Source organism: Leptonychotes weddellii, chromosome 2 (assembly GCF_054177405.1).
Source record: "Leptonychotes weddellii isolate Sample4059 chromosome 2, ASM5417740v2, whole genome shotgun sequence".
Classification (NCBI taxonomy): Eukaryota; Metazoa; Chordata; class Mammalia; order Carnivora; family Phocidae; genus Leptonychotes; species Leptonychotes weddellii.
The window spans coordinates 128,885,760-128,910,290 of record NC_138370.1 but is presented as its reverse complement, the minus strand read 5'-3'; the positions used below and the strand labels follow the sequence as shown (position 1 = coordinate 128,910,290).

The following is a 24,531-nucleotide window of genomic DNA, read 5'->3' as shown; positions in this document are numbered from 1 at the left end:
GTCTGAATAATTAACACATTATTAATAGAAATCTAAACAACCTCTATTTTAGCCATGTGCTTTAGAGTTCTTAAAATATCAGTTATTAAAAGTGCATTTTTCCTATTATTAAGGTTTGAACTTGGTAAGTGCCTAGAAAAAAATAACACATTCAGTAAAATATTAGCAATCCTAACTCTGCAGAAAATGAGCTCTCACAGGTATGGGAAGTTAACACTTTGGTACTGAAATCTTATAAATATATTACTAATTTCTTGATGGAAATATTTAAAAAATTATTATATATGTTTCAGTTTTATAAGAGTCCCCTTGACACGTTTTTACTTCTCAGTGCTGTTAAGTACATAAATTGTAAACTTTGTCAGAACTCAGTAAAATAAAAATAAACAGGCCTTAAAAGTTCTTCTATAAGTAAAATGCACAGAGTGAATGAATTGTGTGACATATATTTTGGTTCCTGACAGACGCTGTTATTTGTTTTGTATTTGGATAGGTGAGGCAATTATGCCACATGCTCTAGTAGTTACTTTCCTGTTAATGACATTCCTTACTTTGGCCAAGATTATCACTGGGTTGTTGAACAATAAACTGCAAAAACATTTTTAAAGAAAAAGCAAATATGTTTCACTGACTAAAATGCTTCTTTTCTTAAATATTTTGAACTCTATAAAAAAGACTGAAAACTAGCATTATTTTACAATAAAGAGGATGTTAAATAGTCAAGTAAGATCAAAGAGCAAAAAATTCTAAGTGCTAAACTTTACCTATTTTGTAATAAAAACTCCAAAAGACAGTGCCAAATGTGTGATCTATTAAAACCTAAAATTAGGAAATCTGTCTCTGTATCCTTAGTTTCTAAGATTAAATATGTAGATACACCCTGATTATAAAATGAAAAAAATACTTCCCATGATTCACAGCTTAGATTTTATATCCAAAATCAATGCAAAGACCAATTTTTACATTAAAAAAAATTGTGTATTTGTCCCAAATGTTATTCTCAATGTTTGATAATTTGAGAGTCTAGTAATATAAAAACAAATTATGCTTGTTCAAGCACTATTTTCTATTTATAAAAAGGAAACTCTCTTTTTTGTATAACACAATAGATAACTTAAATTTGAAACAGAGTAGCAACAAACCTGTATGTGGTGAGGCCGAAATAGGAACTGTCTATTCAAGTTGGATTTTTCTATCAAGTCAGGATCTGTAACTGTAACCTAATGTCAAGAATAGAAAAAAGCTGAAATTATGTAAGAGAAAAATTTAAATCTATTTTGCTTCTCTCAGAAAGACTAAAACAATTCCCAGAAGTTACTCTATAAATTATTTTAGCTGGTAGAAGTTATAAAAATACAAATATTCTAGTGGTTACCAATACTAATATTTTTATACTATGTTTAACTATAATTAATATTTAGCATAGGAACATGTTAAACAAAACTGCTGAAACTGATGACAATTCGTGCTCAAAATTTTTTTCTAATTATTCGTAACAAAATAAGAGGCTAAAAACATCACCACATTTTAGAAACGTGATGGATTAGCCACGGAGGCGGTAGCGCTTCTTTCTAAACATACTTATTTTCAATTGCAACAAATTTGGAAAGAATGTCTGCATGTTTCTTTTTTTTTTTTTTTTAAAGATTTTATTGATTTATTTGACAGAGAGAGACACAGCGACAGAGGGAACACAAGCAGGGGGAGTGGGAGAGGGAGAAGGAGAAGCAGGCTTCCCGCCGAACAGGGAGCCCGATGCGGGGCTCGATCCCAGGACCCTGGGATCATGACCTGAGCCGAAGGCAGACGCTTAACCGACTGAGCCACCCAGGCGCCCCTGTCTGCATGTTTCAATTTGAAAGGAACTCTTGCTAAAGCAGAGGTCTACAAATTACAGTGTAGGTAACCTGCCTGTTTTTGTAAATAAATTTTGTTGGAACACAGTCATGCCATTTGTTTTAAGCACTGTCTATGGTTGTTTTCATGCTGTAATGGCAGAGCTGACTTGTTGTGACAGAGATCCTTGGTTCACAAGCCTAGAATAGCTGCAATCTGGTCCTTTAAGAAAAAGTCTGCAGACATTCTAAGGGATGCAAGATGAAAATAAACAGATCCAAGATAATCTGAAAAGTATTCATAATGCATTTGTCACTTACGTTAGTATTTGTACAAGATCTGACTAGGAGCAGTATTTCTCCAGTGTGTTTGAGTTGTTAGATAGTGACTGATGGTTCACAAACACATTCACTTTCTTTTAGCTGGTATTACCTGATTGTATCTGTTTTTGGGGGGTTTGTTTTCAACATTTCTATATAATTATGTGTTAGAGTGTGTCTCCTTTAAATAGGAAAAAAAAAAGCACCAAACAGAAAATGTCTCTTAACAAAAATTTAATCAATATGTAATTATTGTGATTACTGATATAAGGTTTTTTTTTTCTACCTCCCCCACCCCATTTTTTATTCACTCCCTTTTTTTGGGGGGCGGTCTTAAGTTTTCTTGATTCCAATCTCCCTCAATCCTTACTGAATTGGTCTGGAAGTTAAACATCTATTTTTATGTGGTTATACTCAAAATTTTCACATGCACATGTGACTTAAGCTCGCTCTAATGACAATCTCCATCTTCCTCTTGAATAATTAGAGGATATCTGAACTCTCCCTTCTCCTTTCATATCAATGAACATTATACTTATTTTTAATCATCCCATCCCCAAAGTCAATATTTTAATTAAAGCTTAAAAAAAACCCCAATACTTATTTAAATCTACGAATGCTGACAAATGCCTCTACTTGCCCTTGCTTCATGCACTGCTCATGTTATTTATTAAGTTCTTTCAATGAAAACCAATAAATGATCATCTTTCGTCATTTCACCTGTTAGTTATCTTTATTTCTCTTGAAAGATAATGTAGTTGGATACAGAAATCTAGATTGACAATAATTTTCCAAAGCACTATGAAGATATGCTTCTCTGTCTTCAGGTGTGCATTTATTGCTGATGAGAAATCTATTAGGTAATCTCTCTTTATCTTTGCCTTTGATTTGCTGACTAGTTTACCTTTTCAATTTCAACACACTGGTCTCTAACTCTGGAAACTTTTGTCATTATCTTGGAATATATTGTTTTTCATTATCTTTACTCTCTCTGAAAATTCTACTACACTTATGTTGGACCATGCAAATGCATCCTCTTTCTTTAAAGAAAGATATCTTTCTGCGTTTTAAGTTCACTGACTATACAAAAAGTCTTATTTGGTTTCCTGTAAAAATTTTAGTGCCTTCCCCCTCTCATGTTTCTATCCGCCCCCCCGCCCTTTTTTTTTTTTTTTTACCTTTGGTCATTTTAAACTCTATTTTAAAGTTTGTTTGCTTCATTATTTGTAGCACTCCTGTTATCTATAGTTCTTAGCTAATTTTTCTATTTTCATTGGCTGATTTTTCTTCTAGGTGGTACTTTTTTTCTAGTGGATTGTCATTTTTTATTTTGAATTGTCTTGAACAGATGTTAATTTCTCTGCATAATTCTATGTACTCTTGGTGTTTAAGATTCACCATGATGCAATTTCATATTTGTTTTTGTCAGAGCTTTGGAAATTTCAATGGTCTTATTTGTTATATTCATCTCTCTGCTTGAAGTTTTTTGTAAGATATAATTCTGGATTCCACACACCAGTGTGGTACATGCTCTTAGTTAAAAGTTTCTCATGAGTTACTTCCTTTTCTATTTAATGTTTTGGACATATACTCAAGAAATACTTGTGAATAACTACAGCTTTTAGCTCAGGAATTAATTTCTCTCTTGGTTCCTGGAACCTGGGGATCTCCCTTTCCTTTTTCCCAGTTAGTTTGGCTACATTTGTAAACACTATAAAAAAGAATAATTTACATGGCAAATCTGTGTATTTGCAGGATAGAGATCTGTGCACATTAACTTACTGTGTTTTGTCACCTGAAATCAGGATTATTTACCAAAGTACCTTTATATGCTGATATGCATTATGAATTTCCAAGGAGTTAAGATATTCAGGTGATTCCCAAACTTAGGTAACCAAGATTTCTTTCTTTTTTTTTAAATTAGAAATACCTTTTAAAATCACCAGAACTAATAGTGGCTTGTGAAACACAACTTAAGAAATGCTAAGCAGGAAAAATATATATGTAAGAATATCTGTCTATAACTGTAATAGTAATGAATACCCTTTTTAAGTAGAATATTAAGACAAAGTTAGTATAACTATAAAATGTGAACTAGTATATAAATTTTAGTCATTTCATTACTTATCGTTAGTCACCATGATAAATCTATGAAATCACTACTCCGGGAAGCTAGTTTATATATTAAAGGCAAAACAAATTAGCAAAATATATTTCTATTTAAATATATGACATGGCTTCCCAATTAACTCACATTTATCATCTTAAGAATTTAAATTGAACACCAAAGTTTATATTACTCCCTTTTATTTTGATAATCACTAATTGAAACTTTATCTGAGAACTCCGCCACTTTCTAATGTTAGCTTCTCCCATCTTAAAAGATTTATTTAATAATTAATAAGGAATCTTAATAGAAATAACAATTCTAATGTGCTTTATAGTTTGCAAACCCTTTTCCCATTTGATCTTCATAATTACATTATGACTTATTAGGAAGCAGAGATACCAGTTTCATAGTATTAGAGAAAGAAACTGAGGAACAGAGAATTCAAAGTAATTTGCCACAAGGTCACATAACTTCTGGAAAAGTGGTCAGAACAGAATCAGAATTTTCCAATTTCTAGCATAATTCTCTCTCCTCAAAAATTAGTATTTCAGATCTATGCAGTCAAATATAGTACAAAAATGAGCAGCAACAGAAATACAAACTTTTAACTCTCAAGGATTTTTATCTTACCATTCCTTTTTCTTTGCTTGTACCAACACCAAGTAAAGCAAAATTTTTTAACATTTCACAGCCTATGGCTCCACATCCTACCTATAGAGGAGAAAAATGAAATATATCAGATTAAATACAATTAAGACTACTTACTACAGGGAAATGTCATATTAACTTTCTTCAAATGCCAATTTTTAATATATGTGTAATTTTTAAAATAATTTGAACATTTGTGATTCATTTTACTTTAGAATACATAACTAATTTATTATGCTATTTTAATTGTTTCAAAGAAGAAAAATGTATAAATCAAGTAAGGAAAAGCATAATATTTACAATTCCTTTAAACAGAAGACATTTTAATATTCCAACAAAAGCAAACAACTGAGCTAATTATTTGTATGAGATAGAAACAAATATCACAAAACATCAGTGCAACATTTTGATGAAAAAGATTCCTTGTTTATAATTTTCAAAATTCATTTGATGAAGCTACCTATTCTAAGACTTTCTATAGCTCAGCAACAGCTGTTGATATTCAAGACATTATTTAAAAAACTATTACTACAAAATCAGCAGTTATTTTCACAACTGATTATAATAATAAAAAAAACCATCAATGGCAGGAAAAGGAGTTTTATGGTAATGGGGAGAGATTTGCCAATGTACTAAGATTTAAGAAAGACAGATTCTACTTATATCTTCCTTCATATGGTAAGAAAAAATTTAAACAATGAAAAAGGAAAAAAAAGCTCATCCCAAATCTAATTTTTAATGTATTTCTAGAAAATCATTTAATTTTCAAAACTTATCATACTCATATTTTAATTCTGAATGTATTAATTCTTATACTAGGGGTTGGCAAACATTTTTTGTAAAGGGTCAGTAAATATTTTTTTTGTAGGCCATATGGTCTCTGTCACAACTACTCACCTCTCCTATTATAGCATGAAAGAAGCCACACACAATACATAAATGAATGGGTTTGGCCGTGTTCCGATAAAACTTATTTACAAAAACAGGCAGCAGAATGGATTTGGCCTGTCTTAAACTTCTACTGAATGTCTACTCTGTTAAGAACTGTACTCACTTAGACTCAAATTTGCTTTAATAAATGAATTTGAGGATACACAATAGCAGTTTGACTACTATTTATTCTCATCATTATTTATACTTACTAAAAAGATATTCAACTTTTGTAGCTTCTGACACAAAGTGTCTCCAATGCAAGCTCGTAAGGCATCATATCTATCTCCTCTGAGGAAAAAATATACCAAACCCAGAAAGGCATAAAAACATTATTAAGATTAGTTTCACTATTGTTAATACCAATTTAATGCTGTACTTTAAATAGAATACTCTGAGTTTCCTCCAATCTAAAAGAAAATTATCTTATTTGAAAGACAAAAACCCCACTAAGAAATCAGTTTTTTCTTTCTCCATTTGATTTAATATCCTATATCCAAATGACTTAAGTAAAGGTGACCTCAGTTTATCTAGAAAAAACAATTTTCTAAAGTAGGAATTTTTTTTTTTTAAAGAGAGAGCATGCACACATGAATGGAGGGGGATGGACAGAGAGAGAGAGAGAATCTTAAGCAGGCTCCACACCCAGTGTGGATCCCAAGGCCGGGCTGGATCTCATGATCGTGATATCAAGTGAGGGAGGGATTTTTTTTTTTTTTTAAAGATTTATTTATTTATTTGAAAGGGGGGAGAGAGAGAGAGAGAGAATGAACGGGAGGGGGGAAGGGAGAGAGAATCTCAAGCAGACTCCACACTGAATGTGGACCTGACGTGGGGCTTGATCTCACAACCCTAAGATCATGACCTGAGCTGAAACCAAGAGTCGGACCCTTAACTGACCACACAACCCAGGTGTCCCAGGTAGGGATTTTTAATAAAGGTTCCTAGAGAAGTCTATGGGCTTTGGAGTTGTTAATACACCTAAATTAAAGGCAGAACTTTGGGTTATGTGAATTTTGGAGAGAATGAATCCATAAGCTTTTATCACATTCTCAGAGATTTGTGATTCAAAAAGATGAAGAATGGCTGATACAAATAAAAGTTGCAGATAGCAATTGTTTTCGTCTAAATTCAGAATGGTATTTTGAATGCTATTTTCATGGCATACACTTTAAAATTTTACATTCATTATTTATAAAGTGGTAAAGATACTGCATTATTCTGACACTTAAAATAACCTCTAAGTAGAGAAAAAAATGACTGTAGAAGTCAACAAGTTATGAGAAAATACATCTAAAACAAATGCATATTCAAGAAAAAATTCTTTTAACCTAGTTGCCTCTTACAAACACTCAACTAAGAAAAAAGCAAGAAAAATTTCAGAATTACCGTGGGAGAAATTGTTCACGTTCAGGTTTGTCTAGAGATTCGACAATATCTGCTGCTTCAATGTATAACTTTAAAGTAGAAGATAAAAACACAATTTACTATGTATAAACATTAAATTGCTAAAAAAAAAGTAGTTTTTCTCTACTGTAGTTATTTAATAATCATTAAGGAAAACAACGATAAAAATGCCAATCCTGAGTAAAATACATTAAAAAAAATCATTTCTTTTTATACAATATACATACCTATATTACTTCATTAAAACAAATGATTAAACCTGAAGGAACTGTTAAAAAGATATAATTTGATTCATGTCACTTACCTATCTTAAAAATGGTATATTCTAATTTTAACAAACAAAAGGAAATTTTACCTCCAAATCTATTTATAATTACATAAAAACTCTGGGAGCCCCATTCAATTTCAGCTACATTTGAATAAGTAATCTGACTACTTTTAGATCAGAAAGTACCTACTGTTTTATTTTCCAGCTTGGGTATATTATATCATTTATAATTACATATACCACAGAGGAAATGATTTAGGAAGTCAAATTTTAGCATTTAAAAAAATATCAAGTTAAAGTTTATTAAAAAAAGAATTCACTCTCATTTTCATTTAAGTTACTTATGTGGCTAAATTTGAATATAACTAAATGGTTGTTTATTTAATTGTAACAACACAGAATCTATATTAATAACACTTAACTTATATTCCCCATACTGTTAACAGCTGTATCTAAACCAGACATTTACAACTGAACTTGTACTCTGTGTTAAAATAAATCAAGTAATTCAGCAGCAAAATAGCATTATGTGGATATTTTTTAAAACATAAAAAAAGATAAATGTTATATTCAAAATGTTAAAGTGTTTTCAAAAAGGAAAGGGTCCGAAGAGTATCATTTGATAACCTCTGCCAATTATTCCTTTTGGTAACAGAAAGGATTTTTTTATTCCTTCTTGAGATGTTTTTACCCTATATATATAGTTCTCAAACTTACACCACTCCCATGCTTTTACCATTAGTGTAAACCTAGAAGGGATTCTGAAGATTCTTGATGCCCAAAGATTCAATGGAACTGTTTAAAAGTCCTGAGAGCCCATGAATGCTAAGCTAATAGTACTAGAAACTAAGTATAAGGGTAGAAAATTCATTCCTTCACTCTCACAAATGAGGGAAATACATCCTAGAATGCAACTTTGGGTTATATTCCAATAGCCTCAACCAATGATCTTGTCAGTTTCAATTAGAGAATTAAATTTTGGTGGCATATCACATCTAACTCATGCATCAAAAAATATTTTAAGGTTGCTTTTATAATATATTAATATGATAATTCATAACAAACACTCATTGTATGGGTGGGAAATTCAACATTAAGTATAAAAAAATATTAAAATACAGAACTAACCCACTGGCACAATGGAGAAAACTTCCCTGTCACGGCTTTCAATACTTCTTGGCTGGCAACACCTCCTACTGCGGCAGCAAGTGGGGGTAAAAAACCTTGAGCAGTCCAAGAGAGCCAATGCACAATGTCAGCATTTACTTCTGGCTGAAACACAAGCCACGAAAGACAATAATCAATAGTTTTTACAAAGACACTCAAAATTTCAATGGCTTAGTGTGAGAATTATTAAATTACTGTAGCTTAACTTCTAAAAAAGCTACTCAATTACCCTACTAAATAGATTTTAAGTCCTAAAAAAGTTCCAATCTCATAATAAAAGATCCAAATGCATGTTAGTTACCATAAGCAGTATTTCTCTATAGCAGTAACTGCCCATTTTTGCTTTCTGAATCTTTATGTTACACTAGGGCAAGATTTAAGATTAACTGGAATATCTACCATTTACAGTTTTTGTTAAAGACCAGATAGTTTTGTGATGTCAGTCAATATTTATAAACAACCAGAATTTTTAAAAAAGTGTTTTAATGAAAACTATGGGAAAACCTTGATCCTAAATAAATGAAAATAAAGATAAATTGATCCATAAAAAATGATAAGGAGTTATCAGTTTGTGCTTGAAGTGGTAAATAAAAAGTAAAAGGGTCAAAAATAATGAGGCAATACAACTGTTAGAAAAAAAATTGAGAGTAATGGCAATTTTTCATACTAATTTAAGAACCAATCACCATGAAGTTCTCATTATCATACTTAAAAACTGAAATGGTGTTTCTTGAAATAAGACTTTTTTATTAGTATTTTTAAGGAAATATTGGAGAATTGGATTCTGGAGCTATTAGCACAATTCTTATTTGTCAGAAAGATCTCTTCATGAGCTCTGGCTTCTCTTTCTCTTCCTGTTCTTTCAACACCAGTAACCTTAATCTTAATAAAATCTTTTTTTTTAACGATTTTTTATTTATTTGACAGAGAAAGACACAGCGAGAGAGGGAACACAAGCAGGGGGAGAGGGAGAAGCAGGCTCCCCGCAGAGCAGGGAGCCCGATGTGGGGCTTGATCCCAGGACCCTGGGATCATGACCTTAGCCGAAGGCAGATGCTTAACAACTGAGCCACCCAGGTGCCCCACCCGTAACCTTAATCTTAACGATAAGATTCAAATAGAGCTCAAGTGATTTGAAATCCTATGTAAAATAACACTACATGTGCATTTTGTGATACAAAAAGAGGTTACTATCTACTTACTTTTCCACCCACTCCATTTCACTGTTCTAGATTTCATTTTTCAACTACTTAGCACTAAACTCAACTCAGATTATGATTTCATTTAAGCTGTGCCATTTCTGAAGGCAGAGATACTGGTGGTAGTGATAATATTAAAAACAATGATGAGAATGTGAATAGAAGCAGGTAATTTGAGTACCTACTGTGAGTTTATATTAAATCCACATGTAATTTGCAAAATAATCCTAGGAAATATAATTTTTTTCATACAAATGAGAAAGGTGAATCTTTGAAAAAGGAATTTACTTAAGATTTTATAGCTAATAAAATGGAATCTGAACCCCAAAAGTCCAACTGACCATTAGGTTACACTATCTCCCAAGATTCTATTATTTTTTAATTAACAAACAGCCAAATCTGGGCAATATTTGGTTGCCTTAGGATAATGACAACAGCCTAAACCTGAATTTCCCCACACAATCTCTAAAAATAGGTATATATCCACATTATCCACAAGAAGAGAAATAAACCAGTGGCAGAGTTTCAGTATTACTAAGAAACAGAACATTATGAACCTCAAATTACCTGTAAATAGAAAAATAAGTTCTAACCTCCAACAAAACCACTTCTGGACATCATACTGTTGCAAGGCTGCACAAAGAGCAGGAAGTGTGTAACCACAGAAAACAGAATGAAAGGCCTACTGGCAAATCATTCTAAGAAAACAGAAAGCCCCATACTAAGTGCAAAAAATACTGAAAATGTATGAAATCTAGCAGATCTCAGCACTGACTATGGTGAAAGGATTTATCTGGGAGAGAATGATATAAATAGAAGGAGGGAGACATCCTTTGACACAGAAGGCTAAAACAAGAAATAAGAGAGGAAGTTAAGGATTTGGCAGAACTCAAAGAGTTCCACAAGACACCAACAGCTATCCTCCAAAAAAAAAAAAAAAACAAATAAAACCCAAAACCCCCAAACCCCAAAAAAACATCCATTAAAGAAACCCCAGTATCCTAAGAGAATAGGGGTTTTAGAAGTAGTAATCTGAAAAAGCATGCAAAACCCTTACTCTGAACCAAAAATATGCAGAAAAACCAATTTACTATACCAAAGTTATGAAAGAAGGAAGCAGAAAATTAGAATCAAAACATTTCAGCTCCTGAAAATTTCTCCTCCAAACTAATCACAAGGCAGAGGAAATTTGATTGAGTGAATTATATATCCTTAACGAACATTTGGGAGATGTGGGAAAACAAACACAAAAAAAACCTCACCTTGAGTCGGAAATTTAATAACTAAGTACCAAAATAATCCATTCCACCAGCAAACACTCCCCCCCCCACCGCCAAAAGGGGAAGAAATAAATAAAATCTGAATCTATGTATCAAAATGGGCTCATAGTATACCTGGGAAAATGGACTGAATGATCAATTCTGAGATATAACCAGGTAAAATTATTACACTTTACAGATGAAAAAATACACAAAGTCACAAGGCAAAAAGACCAGACTACTTATAAGAATAAGAAAATTAAGCTGGCATCACATTTTTCAACAAATTTCTCAAATACAAAGCAAGATACCACTGAAGAAAGTAAGGCCTATAATTTTATATTCAGCCAAGTTGTCTTTCAAGCATGGAGGCTACCGAAAATATTTAAAACATGTAAGAACTCAGAAAAAAAACATAATTTTGAGCTCTAAGAAACAGAGACCAAACTTGATTTCAAAACTTACCATACAGCTATAGTAATCAAGACAGGATGGTACTAGCAAAAGGACAGAAACAACCAATAGAAGATATAACACTGAGTTCAGAAGTAGCCCTACACATATGTGTTCAATAAATTACTGACAATGAATACCCAGAATATTGAATAAGGAAAGAATTATCGTTTCAACAAATAGGCTAGAATTATTGGATGTTCATATACAAAAAAAAAATCAACCTTAATCTATGCCTGGCAAGGTATAAAAAAATAAACTCATAAAAAAAAATAAACTCACAAAACTGTACCCAATGAATTCAAAATGTAAGTTATGTACACTTGACCTATACTTGGCATGTATACAAAAATGAACTCACAAAACTATAAAAATTCTCAAAGAAAACACAGGACAAAAGTTGTGACCTTGGATTTAAAAAGAGGTACAACCACATACAAAAAAATTGAAACTCTGAAGTTTATCAAAATTAAAAACTTCTCTTTAAAAGACACTGTAATAAAATGAGAAGACAACCCACGGACTGGACGAGAATATTTGTAAAACAGATATCCCATAAAGGACTGATACCCAGAATATATAAAGAACTCTCTCAATCAATGAGAACACAACCTACCTAATTAAAAAACAGACAAAGATTTGAAAGAACAGTTTATCAAAGAAGAGACAGGAATGACAAATAAGCACATGAAAAGATACAAAATTCATAGTCATCAATGAAATGCAAATTTAAACCAAAACAAGATACCAATACACACACTTTAAAATGGCTCAAATCAAAAAACAGATAATACACCATTATGGAAAGAATACAGAGCAATTCAAACTCTCATACATTTCTGGTGGAAATGCAAAAATGGTACAGCTACTCCGCAAAAACAATTTGGCAGTTTCTTATAAAATTAAACAGATACCTATCATTTGACTCTGTAATACACTACTAGGTGTTTACCCATGAGAAATGAAAACATATGTCCACATCAAAATCCGTATGGAGGTGTGTAGGAGCTTTATTCATAATTGCTCATATTGGAAACCCAAATATCCACCAACTGCTATAGGGGAAAACAAATTGTGGTATACCTATACAATGGAATACTACTCAACAATAAATACAAATGAAAATGCAACAACATGGATGAAATTCAAATTCATTACATTTAGTAAAAGAATCCGGACTCAAAAGGCTACATATTGCATGATTCCATTTACATGACATTCTAAGGAAAAGGCAAAACTATACTGGTTGCTTGGATTGGTTGGGGGAGAGGGAGATGACTATATAGACGCATGAGGGAATTTTTTGGCATTATGAAAATGTTTTATCTATTGATGATGGTGGTGGATACATGACTGTACACTTTGACTTAATTGTGTACAGTTTAATTGTATACAGAATTTTGTGTACTGTATTATCTAAAAAGCGTGAAATTTTCTTTATCTAAGTTTCATCTCAATAAACCTGATGAATCCTTAATCATATCCTTCCTTTTAATCACAATCTTCATCAGTCTATTTGTAGCTTTTCACACTTTTCTGTAACCACTAAATATGCATAAAAGGCCTTTAACTTGTGGTTAATGACTCACTGTTTTCAGTACATTATTTCCTTCTTTGTTTAATCACGTAAAATATGAGATCATTTTCTACTTAACCATTAATGTTAAGACTTTTCATTTCCTCCTCCTTTTTATAGTATAATAACGAAACAGTAAAATTTTCAACTAATTGCACAAACGCTGCTATTTTGGTATCTGCTAAAATGAAACTATTGGCCAGCAGGCACTGGCATCGTAACATGAAAAAGCCATTTTCTGGGTGAAATGTCCAAACATGATATGCAAAATGCAATTAAGAGATATGAATAAATAATGGATAAAAGATGATTTATAGGAAAGCTTAACTTTATATAGTGAGTTTCAGTGGGTTAACAAAGTAAATCAGAAGAGATAATATTAATACTAAAAATATAGCAGCAACAGCAAATAGTAATTACTATATGCCACATACTCTTCTAAGTACTTCACAAAATTAAATCACTTAGTGTTCATAATAACCTCTGAGGTAGGTTAACCCTATTTTATAGATTTAAAAATTAAAGCAGAACAAATTCAGGTAACATGCCTACTGTCACAGAGTCAATAAGCAGCAAAGCTGGGATCTGAAAGTTAAGAGAATATTAATATACAGAATGTTTATATGTTACACCTTTTTTGATGGCCATAACTTTGAATATTCACCTTCTCTTTCAAGGTTTCACTTATAGACGTTGCTAGTTTCAAGAGCTCTTCTGAATCTTGTTGGCACCTAGGATTCAAAATGAAGCACCCCAATTTCAATTTTCTCAAGTGCTATAAACAGTAAGTCATATTCAAAACTAAAATTTAAGAAATATGTAAGAAAAAAAGTGGAATTTTGCCAGTAGGTAGCATGAAGTGCTTCCCTGACTTGAAGGTAACTGATTCATAAATACATTAATTAAAAATCATGTTTACCTAAGGATGGTATATAAATAGGATTTAGTTTTAAATTGACAAGGCAAAAACTTTTTGCAACAATACCTCTGACTTAATAGGCTAGAAAGGAAAAAATTACATAGTGGACTCATAATTCAATAATTCTCAGATTTTTTTTGTTTTAGGAAGTTGTAGCTTTTGAAGACTTCAAAATGGGAAAATTCTTATTTAGCTTAATTCCATTTTTATAAATTGTTATTTCCACTTCCACCAGAACAAAGAACAGGTTATAATAAATGTTTATATAGTTCGGTGTATCTAGTAGTGTTGCAACTATAAGGGGCTTTAGTTACTTTTTAAATTTTTTAAACTATCATTTCCAAAATACTGCTTTTATAGTAAGGAAAAAAGTTATTTCAAACAAAAAACGTTACCCAATATTTGGCTTGCGACTACAGTTCTCCTGAAACTGGTCCAAGGCAAGCATTGCTGTGTGAATCTGTAAAGGTGCCTATTTAGAACATTAAAAATTGGTCAACAGTTATTGAGAGTATAATACGTGCTAGACAGGCACTGTGCTAACACTTCATAAATATTATTTCTTACAATAAATTAATTACCTTAATACTACTATTATCTCTAATTAACAGATAAGGAAGCTGAAGCTTAGAGAAGTTAAACAGCTTGATGTCAAGGCCATGAAGCTATATTTAAGCAACAGATCCAAGTGTCAATCCCAGGTAGTATAACCAGTTTTTAGTACATTATCCATATGAAAGAGTAATTATCAACTAAACAACAACAACAAAAAACCATCTGTACAAGATCAGTATCACCTAATCCTTTTTCCTGATCAACATTTACAATTTGGAAACTGTTAATATGTTTTTCCTTATCACAAATACATTCACTGCTACAAAATTATATTCAGGGATTTAAAAGAACAGAATAAATGCTTCCAAGGTTTTTAGGAAGAAACATGTATCATATAAAACTCTACATGGTTCAGAAATCTTTTAGTAAGATCATCTGCATAAATTATTGAAATCATTTTTTTAACTGTCAAAGCTAGCATATCATTATTAAAGTAAAATTTTATATTTAATATTTAATGGTATAAATTCCTGTTTTTAGTTCTTGGGAGTTAACCCTAGATATGTGAATCCAACCTTTATTAAAAAAACCTGACAGAAAGGTATATACATGGTTACCCTACTTGAACTTTATAATGTCTCTTACCAATTCCCAACCCCCACTCTGCTGCCTCTTTCAAACCTACAAAGCGTTTATTTACCTCAGGTTTACTAAAATCTGCAATAAGGCATTTTGGATGTTTTATCTGAGTCTCCAATGGTTCCTTAAAAGAAACAAAAACTATTACTTCAGAGCAAGTAAGTGATTACTTAACAAAATATATAGAGCACTAAAAGGAATGCATCTCTCCCAAAGGTCTGAAATAAATATGGATGGTTGGGCTAATATGGTTTAATTGAAATATAAAAGAGCTACTACTCCCCACTGTCCCTTGTTTTAATTGCTACACATCATTTTTTAAATGTTAAATGCAATGAGACAACCTGCTGTACATACTATATTTGGGAAGAATTGGTGAAAACACCTGTACACTTGAAAAAATCTGTTTAATCAAAAAGCTACCATATTTTTTTGATATCAAATTATCAAGATTAACTGTTAGCCTGACAAGACCTGAATAAATACTCAAAAGCTGAAATTATCTGTGTGGAGCAAAGAACACACGAAGGCCAAAAAACCCAGCCAACCAACCAACCATCCCCCCAAAACACCCACCCAATCTGAAATTTACTTGAGGCATAAACCTGGGGCATAATTAAAAACTGGGGACAGTGGCAAGAGGAAATAATGCAGGGGCAGATTTGATGAACTGTATTTTAATCTGTTGTTTTGTTCAAACTTTGGTTTGGACTAAGCCTTGTAGAGGACCATGGTTAATAATTGTTCTGGAAAAGAAGAGGCAATCAAGTTAAACCTTGAGAACTTGCAAGAAAAGATAGAGATGTAGTAGACAGCTTATAATGAGAAGTGGCCTGTGGATTTAAGCTGCAAGAGACTTCTTAGTTCCTTGGTACACAGGCTCCCTGCTGAGCAAGGAGCCCAGTGTGGGACTCCATCCCAGGACCCTGGGATCATGACCTGAGCAGAAGGTAGACACTTAACCGACTGAGCCACTGAGGTGTCCCTACTATATTCTCTTTATTTAGATATTTACATTTTCCTTTCAATGCCAGGTTATAGGACTTACTTTACATTTCCAACATATACACTCTTTCTTGAAATTAAAATTTAAAAACCTGAACTGACAAGTATGACAAATAAAATATTCCTGTTACTTTAAAAATGTAAATAAGTGAGTTTAATTGAAATATAAATCTTGATATCTAGTTTATTTCCTTAAATTGATCTCATTTCCCTCAAAGTGGGTACAAATTAAAAACCAAAAATCTGTTCAGCTCCTAAATTAACCATCCGGTTAACATTTTATTACTTTTTTCTCTTCTGCCATTTTTCTTCTGCAAAGAAATATATTTAAAGCAAAAAAAAAAAAAAAAAAATACTTACAAAGCAAAATGTTTTAGGAGTCTTAACTTGGACAGCTATGCCTCCATGTAAATAAGGTTCCAGTTCTGTAGTATCACCAATGCTAAAAGAAAATGGTGATACCACTAAAAGAAAAATAAGAAAACCATTATATACTGATATAGGTATTCAAATTTGAAGATTTATCATTATAAAGATGTTAATTTTTCCTAATTTATAAAATTAGAGGATCCCATTATAAATCTTTTTTGTAGGAGGCAGAAAGTATGGAAAATGAGACAGGCTATTTTTCCAGTGTGAACTTAAGGACTTAAAAATAACCAAGAAAACTCAGAGGGGGAAAATAGTAATGAAGGGTGCTTATCACTAGATATTAAAATATTTTATAAAACATCAATCACTAATATATATATACATTTTTAAAGATTTTATTTATTTATTTGACAGAGAGAGAGAGACAGCGAGAGAGGGAACACAAGCAGGGGGAGTGGGAGAGGGAGAAGCAGGCTTCCCGCTGAGCAGGGAGCCCGACACGGGGCTCAATCCCAGGACCCTGGGACCATGACCTGAGCCGAAGGCAGACGCTTAACGACAGCCACCCAGGTGCCCCATCACTAATATTGATAACTAATTATATATAAGTAATACTAACATATAGTGTGGTACTTGCTAATGAGTAGATAGGCAGACAAATGGAACATTTTATACGTAAGCCTCAAGATTCTGAACCATCACAATCCCCCATTGTATAGACCCCAAAATAACAATAACCCTAAATGATTAGTTGAGTCAATTTTTGCAAAAGCAGATAAAAATTCTTTAATATCAATGATCTAATCTGTATTTTACATATCTGGATATAGTCTGGGAAACAAAATCCAGTAATTTTGTTACCAAAGATGCTTAACTAATTGTAGATCCAAAATTGTTTTAGTATAAAGAGTTCATAATAGGGACTAATTTTTTCTCTCCTAAGGACCCATTTTGCAGTCATTACAAGAAAAAAGTAATCCATTTACCAGTCTATACAGTAATTACATAATTAAGACTTTCAAATGTCCTAAAGATAAACCTGAATTGTTTTTAGCTAACAGGTGTAAACATGCCATCTTTGAGTTACAAGATGTCTGGCAATGTCTTTAACTCTTTTAAACGTGGCTGGAAGAAAATCACAAACTATGCAAAAATTCACTAAAAATTCACTATCTTCAACTTCAAACTGGCACTAAATGAAGCTTGATAATCTTTCTATTTTTTAAAATATTTACTCTCCTCAAATCTCTGACCTTGGCACCTTTCCTCTCCTTGGGACAATGATCTCATCTTAGTCTATTAAAAAAACCCGAATTTCTTCAACTTTTTGCCAACAAACCCACAAACTTGCCTGCAATAACATCCATTCATTCTTTTTACCCATCCAAGCCACTGAACAAAAACATGTCTCCACTTGTATAGTTCATTGCCACCTTACTCGACGAGCCTAAGCTGTCTGCATTATCTTCTCTCCAAAACCTCCATTTCTTGCCCTCCCTAAATGAATAAATAAGTTCCCCATGTTGGAATCTTTGCTTACTTACTATATGAGATTATGAAATTTCCTTTTAAATACCTTAAGACTTTTGCTATCTCAACTCCCACTGCCAGCACTGCCATATTATATTTTTTTAGTCCCCTGAACTGTTCTTTTATTATATGTCTTTGCATAGAATATTCTTTTCACCACCTTCCTAAGTCAATGCAATCTTAATTTTTTAATCAAGATACTCTGTCCCCACTGCTGCTGTACCAAGACTGGGTAGATTTCTTTGCTACATTTAGAGTTCCCAGAATGCCTGTACTCTCTTTATACCATCACTGCTTAATGCAAACATCTCCTCACTTGGATTGAATGTTTTGAGGCCAAGAACTAGACCATGTTTGTCTGAGTTAATGCTGTGTTCTCAACACTGAGTAGACTGTCTGAGTTATTTAAGTGCTGAATAACAAGTAAGTAGAAATGAATTAATAAAACACATGAACTTACCAGTTATTTGTTGTGTAGATCCATTTAAGCCTGTCATTCCATTAACTTCTCGAAATGTTAAAAACTGCCCAGTCTCAAGCTTGTGAGGATGATTTTCAAGGCAGGTGACAATGCCAGGATTAGCCTAAAGACAAGTTCATGTATACCTTTTTTGTACAAATTTCAAATCTCACACAAAAGGGACCATGCTATCATAAAATTCTCAAAACAATCAAAATACTAAGACACTTAGTAAAGATACTTAATAAAAGCAAGCCTTTTAAGAATTATCGCAAAGTAATGATCATCTTATTTTATTATGAATGTTTAAAATATAATTTTTATATTTTGGGGAGATAGAGATTCTACATGGGAGTTCAAATATTTCACAGATAAAAAGATTTTTGTGACTTCTAAAAGACATTCAAAGTCATCAAATTTAAATTTTAAAGTCATGTTACAAAAAACTCTGTGCAAAAAAAGATGAGTCTAACTTTGAAGATCAAAGAAATACAAGAAAGAAGGATAGAAATTTAAAGCCAGGAAACTGGTAGTTTAAAGCCTCCCCAACACTTAAAGGAAAAAAATATCATGTAGCCCAGCTAACCAGGATAAAAATAGGAAGAAATTGGCTTATCTTACCAAACAGGATGGATGAAATAGGTCAAAGGCCCAGAAATTTCCTAGCTACATGTAATCCAACACACTTCTTGAGTAAGGTAATTATAATTTAATCTACATAAAACCTAAAGAATTGTCATTCTGTCTTTCATAATTGTGAGGATTCCAAAAAGTCTCCTGTGGCTTAGTAATTTGGAAAAGAACAAAACTATGATCACAAACATGTAGATAAAACTAACCTAATGTGGGTTTACTAATGTCTCAAGAAGAATAAAATTCATAAGGATTTTATTAAAAAAGAGGAATAATTTGCAGATAAGTTAAATGGGAACATTTATGGTATTTTATAATTCTTTATGGATAACCTTCATACTTTGTGCACTATTCAATAAAAGAAAATACCAATGCAATACAAGAATCCATACTATACCCTGGAGCCTATTCTAACTGTATGATATTTTCAGGGACAAAACTAAAAACAAGTACAAAGGTTAGAGGCTGAATAAAAAAATCATTCTGTAAGTAGAGAGACAGAGAATGATTTTTTTAGCATTTTTCTTAAAAAGAGGTGTAAAGGCAACATTACACTGGGTTAAAAATCAAGCATAAAGATAGAAGCACATACACTATTAGGTCAAAGTATATTATTTCCTTACATTTGGCTTCTTTTGAGCTTTAATGTAAATTGATTAGAAAGAATGCAAATAAATATAATGATTTAGACTAAAAAACCAGTAACAGAAATCGACCATGATGCTTTCTCCAATTCTTTTAGGGAATAAAAAACTTAAGCTTATATGAAGAGAATGTGGTTAGAAAGTTCGTACTTTTTGATCTTAAGGGTAATTAATTCTTACACGTTTTTCCTCCTCCAAATGATGTTTTAGAAATATAACAAATTTTAGAAAAGCTTTTGTCTATAATGACTTAAGCATGCATCCTCCTGCAGTCAAGTGTTGGGCCAGGTGACTCATGACATACTTAGTACATCTACGATCTGACACAATAAACACAGTTCAGCAAACATTGAATCACACTTCATGTCCACAGGAGCACAACACTGAACAAAATTAAAATTAAAATTTATGACATAAGTAAATGTTGATCTATTATTGTTAGAAGAATCCAGATACTCTTGTAATATCCTAACTTAAATTTAGTTTTAATATAATACAATCGAGAAATTAACACAATAGTCCCTCATGAATTACCTTAAAATATCATAAAACAAATGAAAAATATTGCATATTACAATATTTTGCTAATATCACCTTTTAAAAAATTGTATTCACATCAACCTTAAAAAAATCAATCATATAAATATACAATAATATACGTATATATATACAATCATACTTGTGTTATATTTGAAATGAAAATTTCTTTTGGCTCTTCTCCTGTTGTATCTGAAACTTCAAATTCATCACCGAAATCACAAAACAACCGTGACCAAATTCCATGTATATCTGCACTGATGAACTGTGAAATGATAAAAAACAAGTTCAAGCTTATCTATTTACATACAGAGAAAACCTCCATCCACTTCTACTATTTTAAGCCCCTTCAATGACAACTTTATTTATAATTAAGATTATCCAAAAAACCCCACAAAAAAACAAAACAAAAACAAACAAAAGATTATCCTTTGGGATATAAAGTGAATCACAAATAAAATACATTATTTGTCTGTAAATTGGATCAGGAATCAAGGATACTGGCATTTGGGACTGGATATCTAAGTGTTACTACACAATTAGAAGATGCAGCACATCATCATAATACATTCTCTCATTTTTAAATAACAAGAATTCTTTCCTTGCCCTAAAAATCAAGCAAAGTATTTAAGAAATGGTTATTTTGGTTTAATGGTTTTAGCAGTAAATTTTTACTTTTCATTTGAGAAAATAAAAAGAGTGTCCATTCACCAAAAGTAGAGTTAATGGAAAATAGAACAGAGCTAAAAGCTGAAAATGGAGGCAATAAACAGAAAAGGACTGAGGAATTGACAGTATACATCAAAGTCAAGAGAGGTAAAAATCAGATTCTTAAACACAATCATTAATCATTGCTTTATTAAAAGTGATTTTTATATACAGACACTCCATTCTAAAAATCTGTAAAGAAACTGTTTTTGTGTTCAAAGTTATTTTTAGAGTTAAAAATAATAAAGAAAAATTCTTATTCTGTAACACGTATGATCCTGTATAAAGTGATTTTTTTTTTTTTTAACAAAAACTAAAGTCTATTCATATTTGGACATAAAAATGTAGCCCATTAAAGTAATTTATACCACTTTTACATAAAGTAGTGAAAGAGCTAATAGACTACCTCCTACTGGATCATGTACTGCCTTTACTATCAAAATAGGTACACAAAGCATTTTTTATGAAACAAAACTGAGCAGAAATTTAGAAACTTTTTAACTTTAAAAGCTGCAAACTTGAGGACAATTTCTTTTCAAAACAACTTTCAAGTAGGACTATGTATATCAATTACATAAACAAAGATTTTAGTTCATAACTCAGTGTAATTATTTTGTAAAACTTCTGTGCCCTGTCTTAAGTTTACTCACTATCCTATGTTTTATTCATCTATTTAATTTGAATTGTGAACCACAGCACAAATGTTGCACAGAACGTAAATATGTTATGTAAACAGCACAATCCAAAAATTTTTAGCACATCTATTTAATAGAGTATGATTGTTGGCTTAGTGCCTACCTCAAAGGAACAAATAGTTTTTTCCTTTTTCTAAAGGAACATATATAACCCCACAAAGGAGGTAGAGCTAGTAATATGTATGTAACTGCACAGGATAAATTACGATTTTTCCAATCTAAACCTATTTCCGGTCTTTCCAACGTCACCATGACTCAGTTACTCCAGAAAAATCCAGATGTCATTCTCGATCATTCTTTCCTTCACAACTCATATTCATCCATTCTCATACTTCAAATTCAATGATTTCTTAAAATCTCTATTTCTACCTCTCTTGAATAAGGCACCAGCATCTCTCACTAGGCTACTAGTTGCCTCTACTCTACTCTTATAATTCAACGGCTCTCTTTTCTCTTTGATTTTGTGATTCCTTCATGTTCTTAAGAATTATTGAGGACTGAAAGAGCTTTTATTTATTTGGGTTATAACTACTGATATTTGCTGTGTTAGAGATTAAAACTGAGAAACATTTAAAACACAAGAATACACACACATTCCATTAGCAGTCAAAGCAATAGTATCACAACACATCATCTAGACTTTGGAAATTCCACTGTACCCCGTAGGAGAATCAGAGTGAAAAAGCAAATAATATTTTAGTAATATTATGAAAATAGTTTGACTTTGCAGACCCCATGAAAAGAATATCTCAAGAATTTTTAGTATCCTTGGACCATACTTTGAAAACTACTGCTCTAGACTATTTTCCATACAGCATATCCAAAGTGATCTTTTAAAAACATAAATCAGGCCAAAATCATGGGCTTAAAACTCAGCTATCCTCAAAGTTATATAAGCTATATAAGTACTTCTAAAGTACTTCTCTGAACCTAATCCTCTGGTAACTTGTATTCATACTACTCTCCGCTTTACCCAAACTCCATTTTGGTCTTGCTTGCTTCTTGCTGTTCCTTAAACACACTAAGCAAATTTTAACACTTACAAGTCTTTATACTTGCTGTTCTTCATGCTTTGAATGCTCTTTCCCACATTTTCCATAGCTGGCTCTTTATCATTATTCAGGGTTCTATTCAAATGTCATCTCCTCAGAGAGGAGTTCCCTGACCTTCAATTTAAGAGAAGCAGCACTGGTCCCCATCCCAACATCATGCAGACATTATACTCTACTCTTTACCTAGCTTTTTTATTATGTATCTTCCTTACTGAATGATAATCTTCTAGAGTAGGAAAATTTGTATGTCCTATTCACGTATTCTTAGTGCTTACAACTGTATCTGTAGCAGATGCTCAATGAATATTTCTTACAAGAACCAATAAACCTCCTGAAAACCACCATTACGCCATATTTAAAGTTAGATGATGAATTCAATATTTACTATCCTTTCCATTCCTAACCTTAATTCTTCCTTAGTTTTGGCAATTTGCTATAAGGCAAATTTAGATCTTGGTTTTAAAAATAGGAAATGAATATGATGCCAAAATTAAAGAGGAAAATATAACTGATTGTCCTCATTTTTGTTAAAAAAAAAAAAAAAAAAAAAAAATTCTTACATAACCCACTGAAAAGCTACAAATTCTAACAGTGAAAGTGTTCTTTCTTTAACTACATGTCATTATTAAATGATACTATTACCTTAATTGGAGGGCAATGAGAATGGCAAAAGTTATTGATCTTCTTCTGCAATGGAAGTTTGATCTCAGTCAGTACTACACACTGTTAAGAAGAATATAAGAAATTAAATACTAGAAAATAAACAATTAGTTTGGAAAAATACACTTCTAAATCAGAAGCATTTTAGTTTGCATTATGCTAAAAACACATTACTTTTCTTATTAAAAAATACTATTCAATTGTACTCCATCCTAAGGTTAAAACCTGCAGAATTATGGGATAGCAAAAATAAAAATAACATATTTCATATTACATTAGTTGGCTTAGCTTGCTTTTACTTCATATATTCAACAGATTCACAATACAACAACTTTTGCTTTACGACAGTATCCTTAGTGAAACCACCAAGTTGTTATTTTAAAATAGCAAATTATAATGGTCAATGCTTACCTTTTTATCATCACCCTGTGAGATAATGAGAGCTTTTATAATCAGATCTTATCTTAAATAACTTATAAAGGTCAAAAACTTTCCTAAGATTATTCATCTATCAAGTGGCAAAAGCAGAACTAGACTCTCAATCCAGACTTTTTCTTGCTGCTAGTTCCCATGAATTGGATAACTCACTTTCACTACAAATATCCAGGTGTGGATTTATTCTTATTTATCTAGCTCAGAATATGGTGTGCTTCCTGTAGGGAGATATTTCTCCTCCATGGGTCTCTTACTTTTTGTACATGTCTCAACTGGGTCTGCCATGAATCCAAGGCTCTTGACCATTCTTGGGCCATTTCTCAGGATTATATTTGCTTTGTGCAAGCTTTGTGCTTTGTGTGAGGTATTGATTTCCTCTGGAACAAAGAGCAAGCCTGTTTGTTGCTTGGTATGAAACAGCAGGTTTCCCAAGCTCAGTGTTCCTCTTCTCAAAAGGAACCCATTATATGTGCAGACATCCACTGAGTCCTCTGCACTAGACTAGTGGGTTTGG

The 24,531-nt window shown here is 32.0% G+C and overlaps 1 protein-coding gene across 2 annotated transcripts in view; it reads right to left on the bottom strand.

The window, feature by feature from the left end:
- Nucleotides 1–24,531, bottom strand: part of UBA6 (ubiquitin like modifier activating enzyme 6) — an 84,533-nt gene that overhangs the window by 27,814 nt on the left and 32,188 nt on the right. For both annotated transcript variants that reach the window (XM_081812321.1, XM_081812322.1), the window contains exons 7-18: nucleotides 23,565–23,645; nucleotides 20,610–20,732; nucleotides 18,654–18,777; nucleotides 16,652–16,755; nucleotides 15,348–15,410; nucleotides 14,488–14,564; nucleotides 13,838–13,904; nucleotides 8,648–8,791; nucleotides 7,234–7,301; nucleotides 6,057–6,135; nucleotides 4,897–4,977; nucleotides 1,143–1,220 (exon numbers count right to left, since the gene is read on the bottom strand). In XM_081812321.1, coding sequence (XP_081668447.1) covers nucleotides 1,143–1,220; nucleotides 4,897–4,977; nucleotides 6,057–6,135; nucleotides 7,234–7,301; nucleotides 8,648–8,791; nucleotides 13,838–13,904; nucleotides 14,488–14,564; nucleotides 15,348–15,410; nucleotides 16,652–16,755; nucleotides 18,654–18,777; nucleotides 20,610–20,732; nucleotides 23,565–23,645 — 1,089 coding nt within the window. The remainder of the gene's footprint in view (nucleotides 1–1,142; nucleotides 1,221–4,896; nucleotides 4,978–6,056; nucleotides 6,136–7,233; nucleotides 7,302–8,647; nucleotides 8,792–13,837; nucleotides 13,905–14,487; nucleotides 14,565–15,347; nucleotides 15,411–16,651; nucleotides 16,756–18,653; nucleotides 18,778–20,609; nucleotides 20,733–23,564; nucleotides 23,646–24,531) is intronic.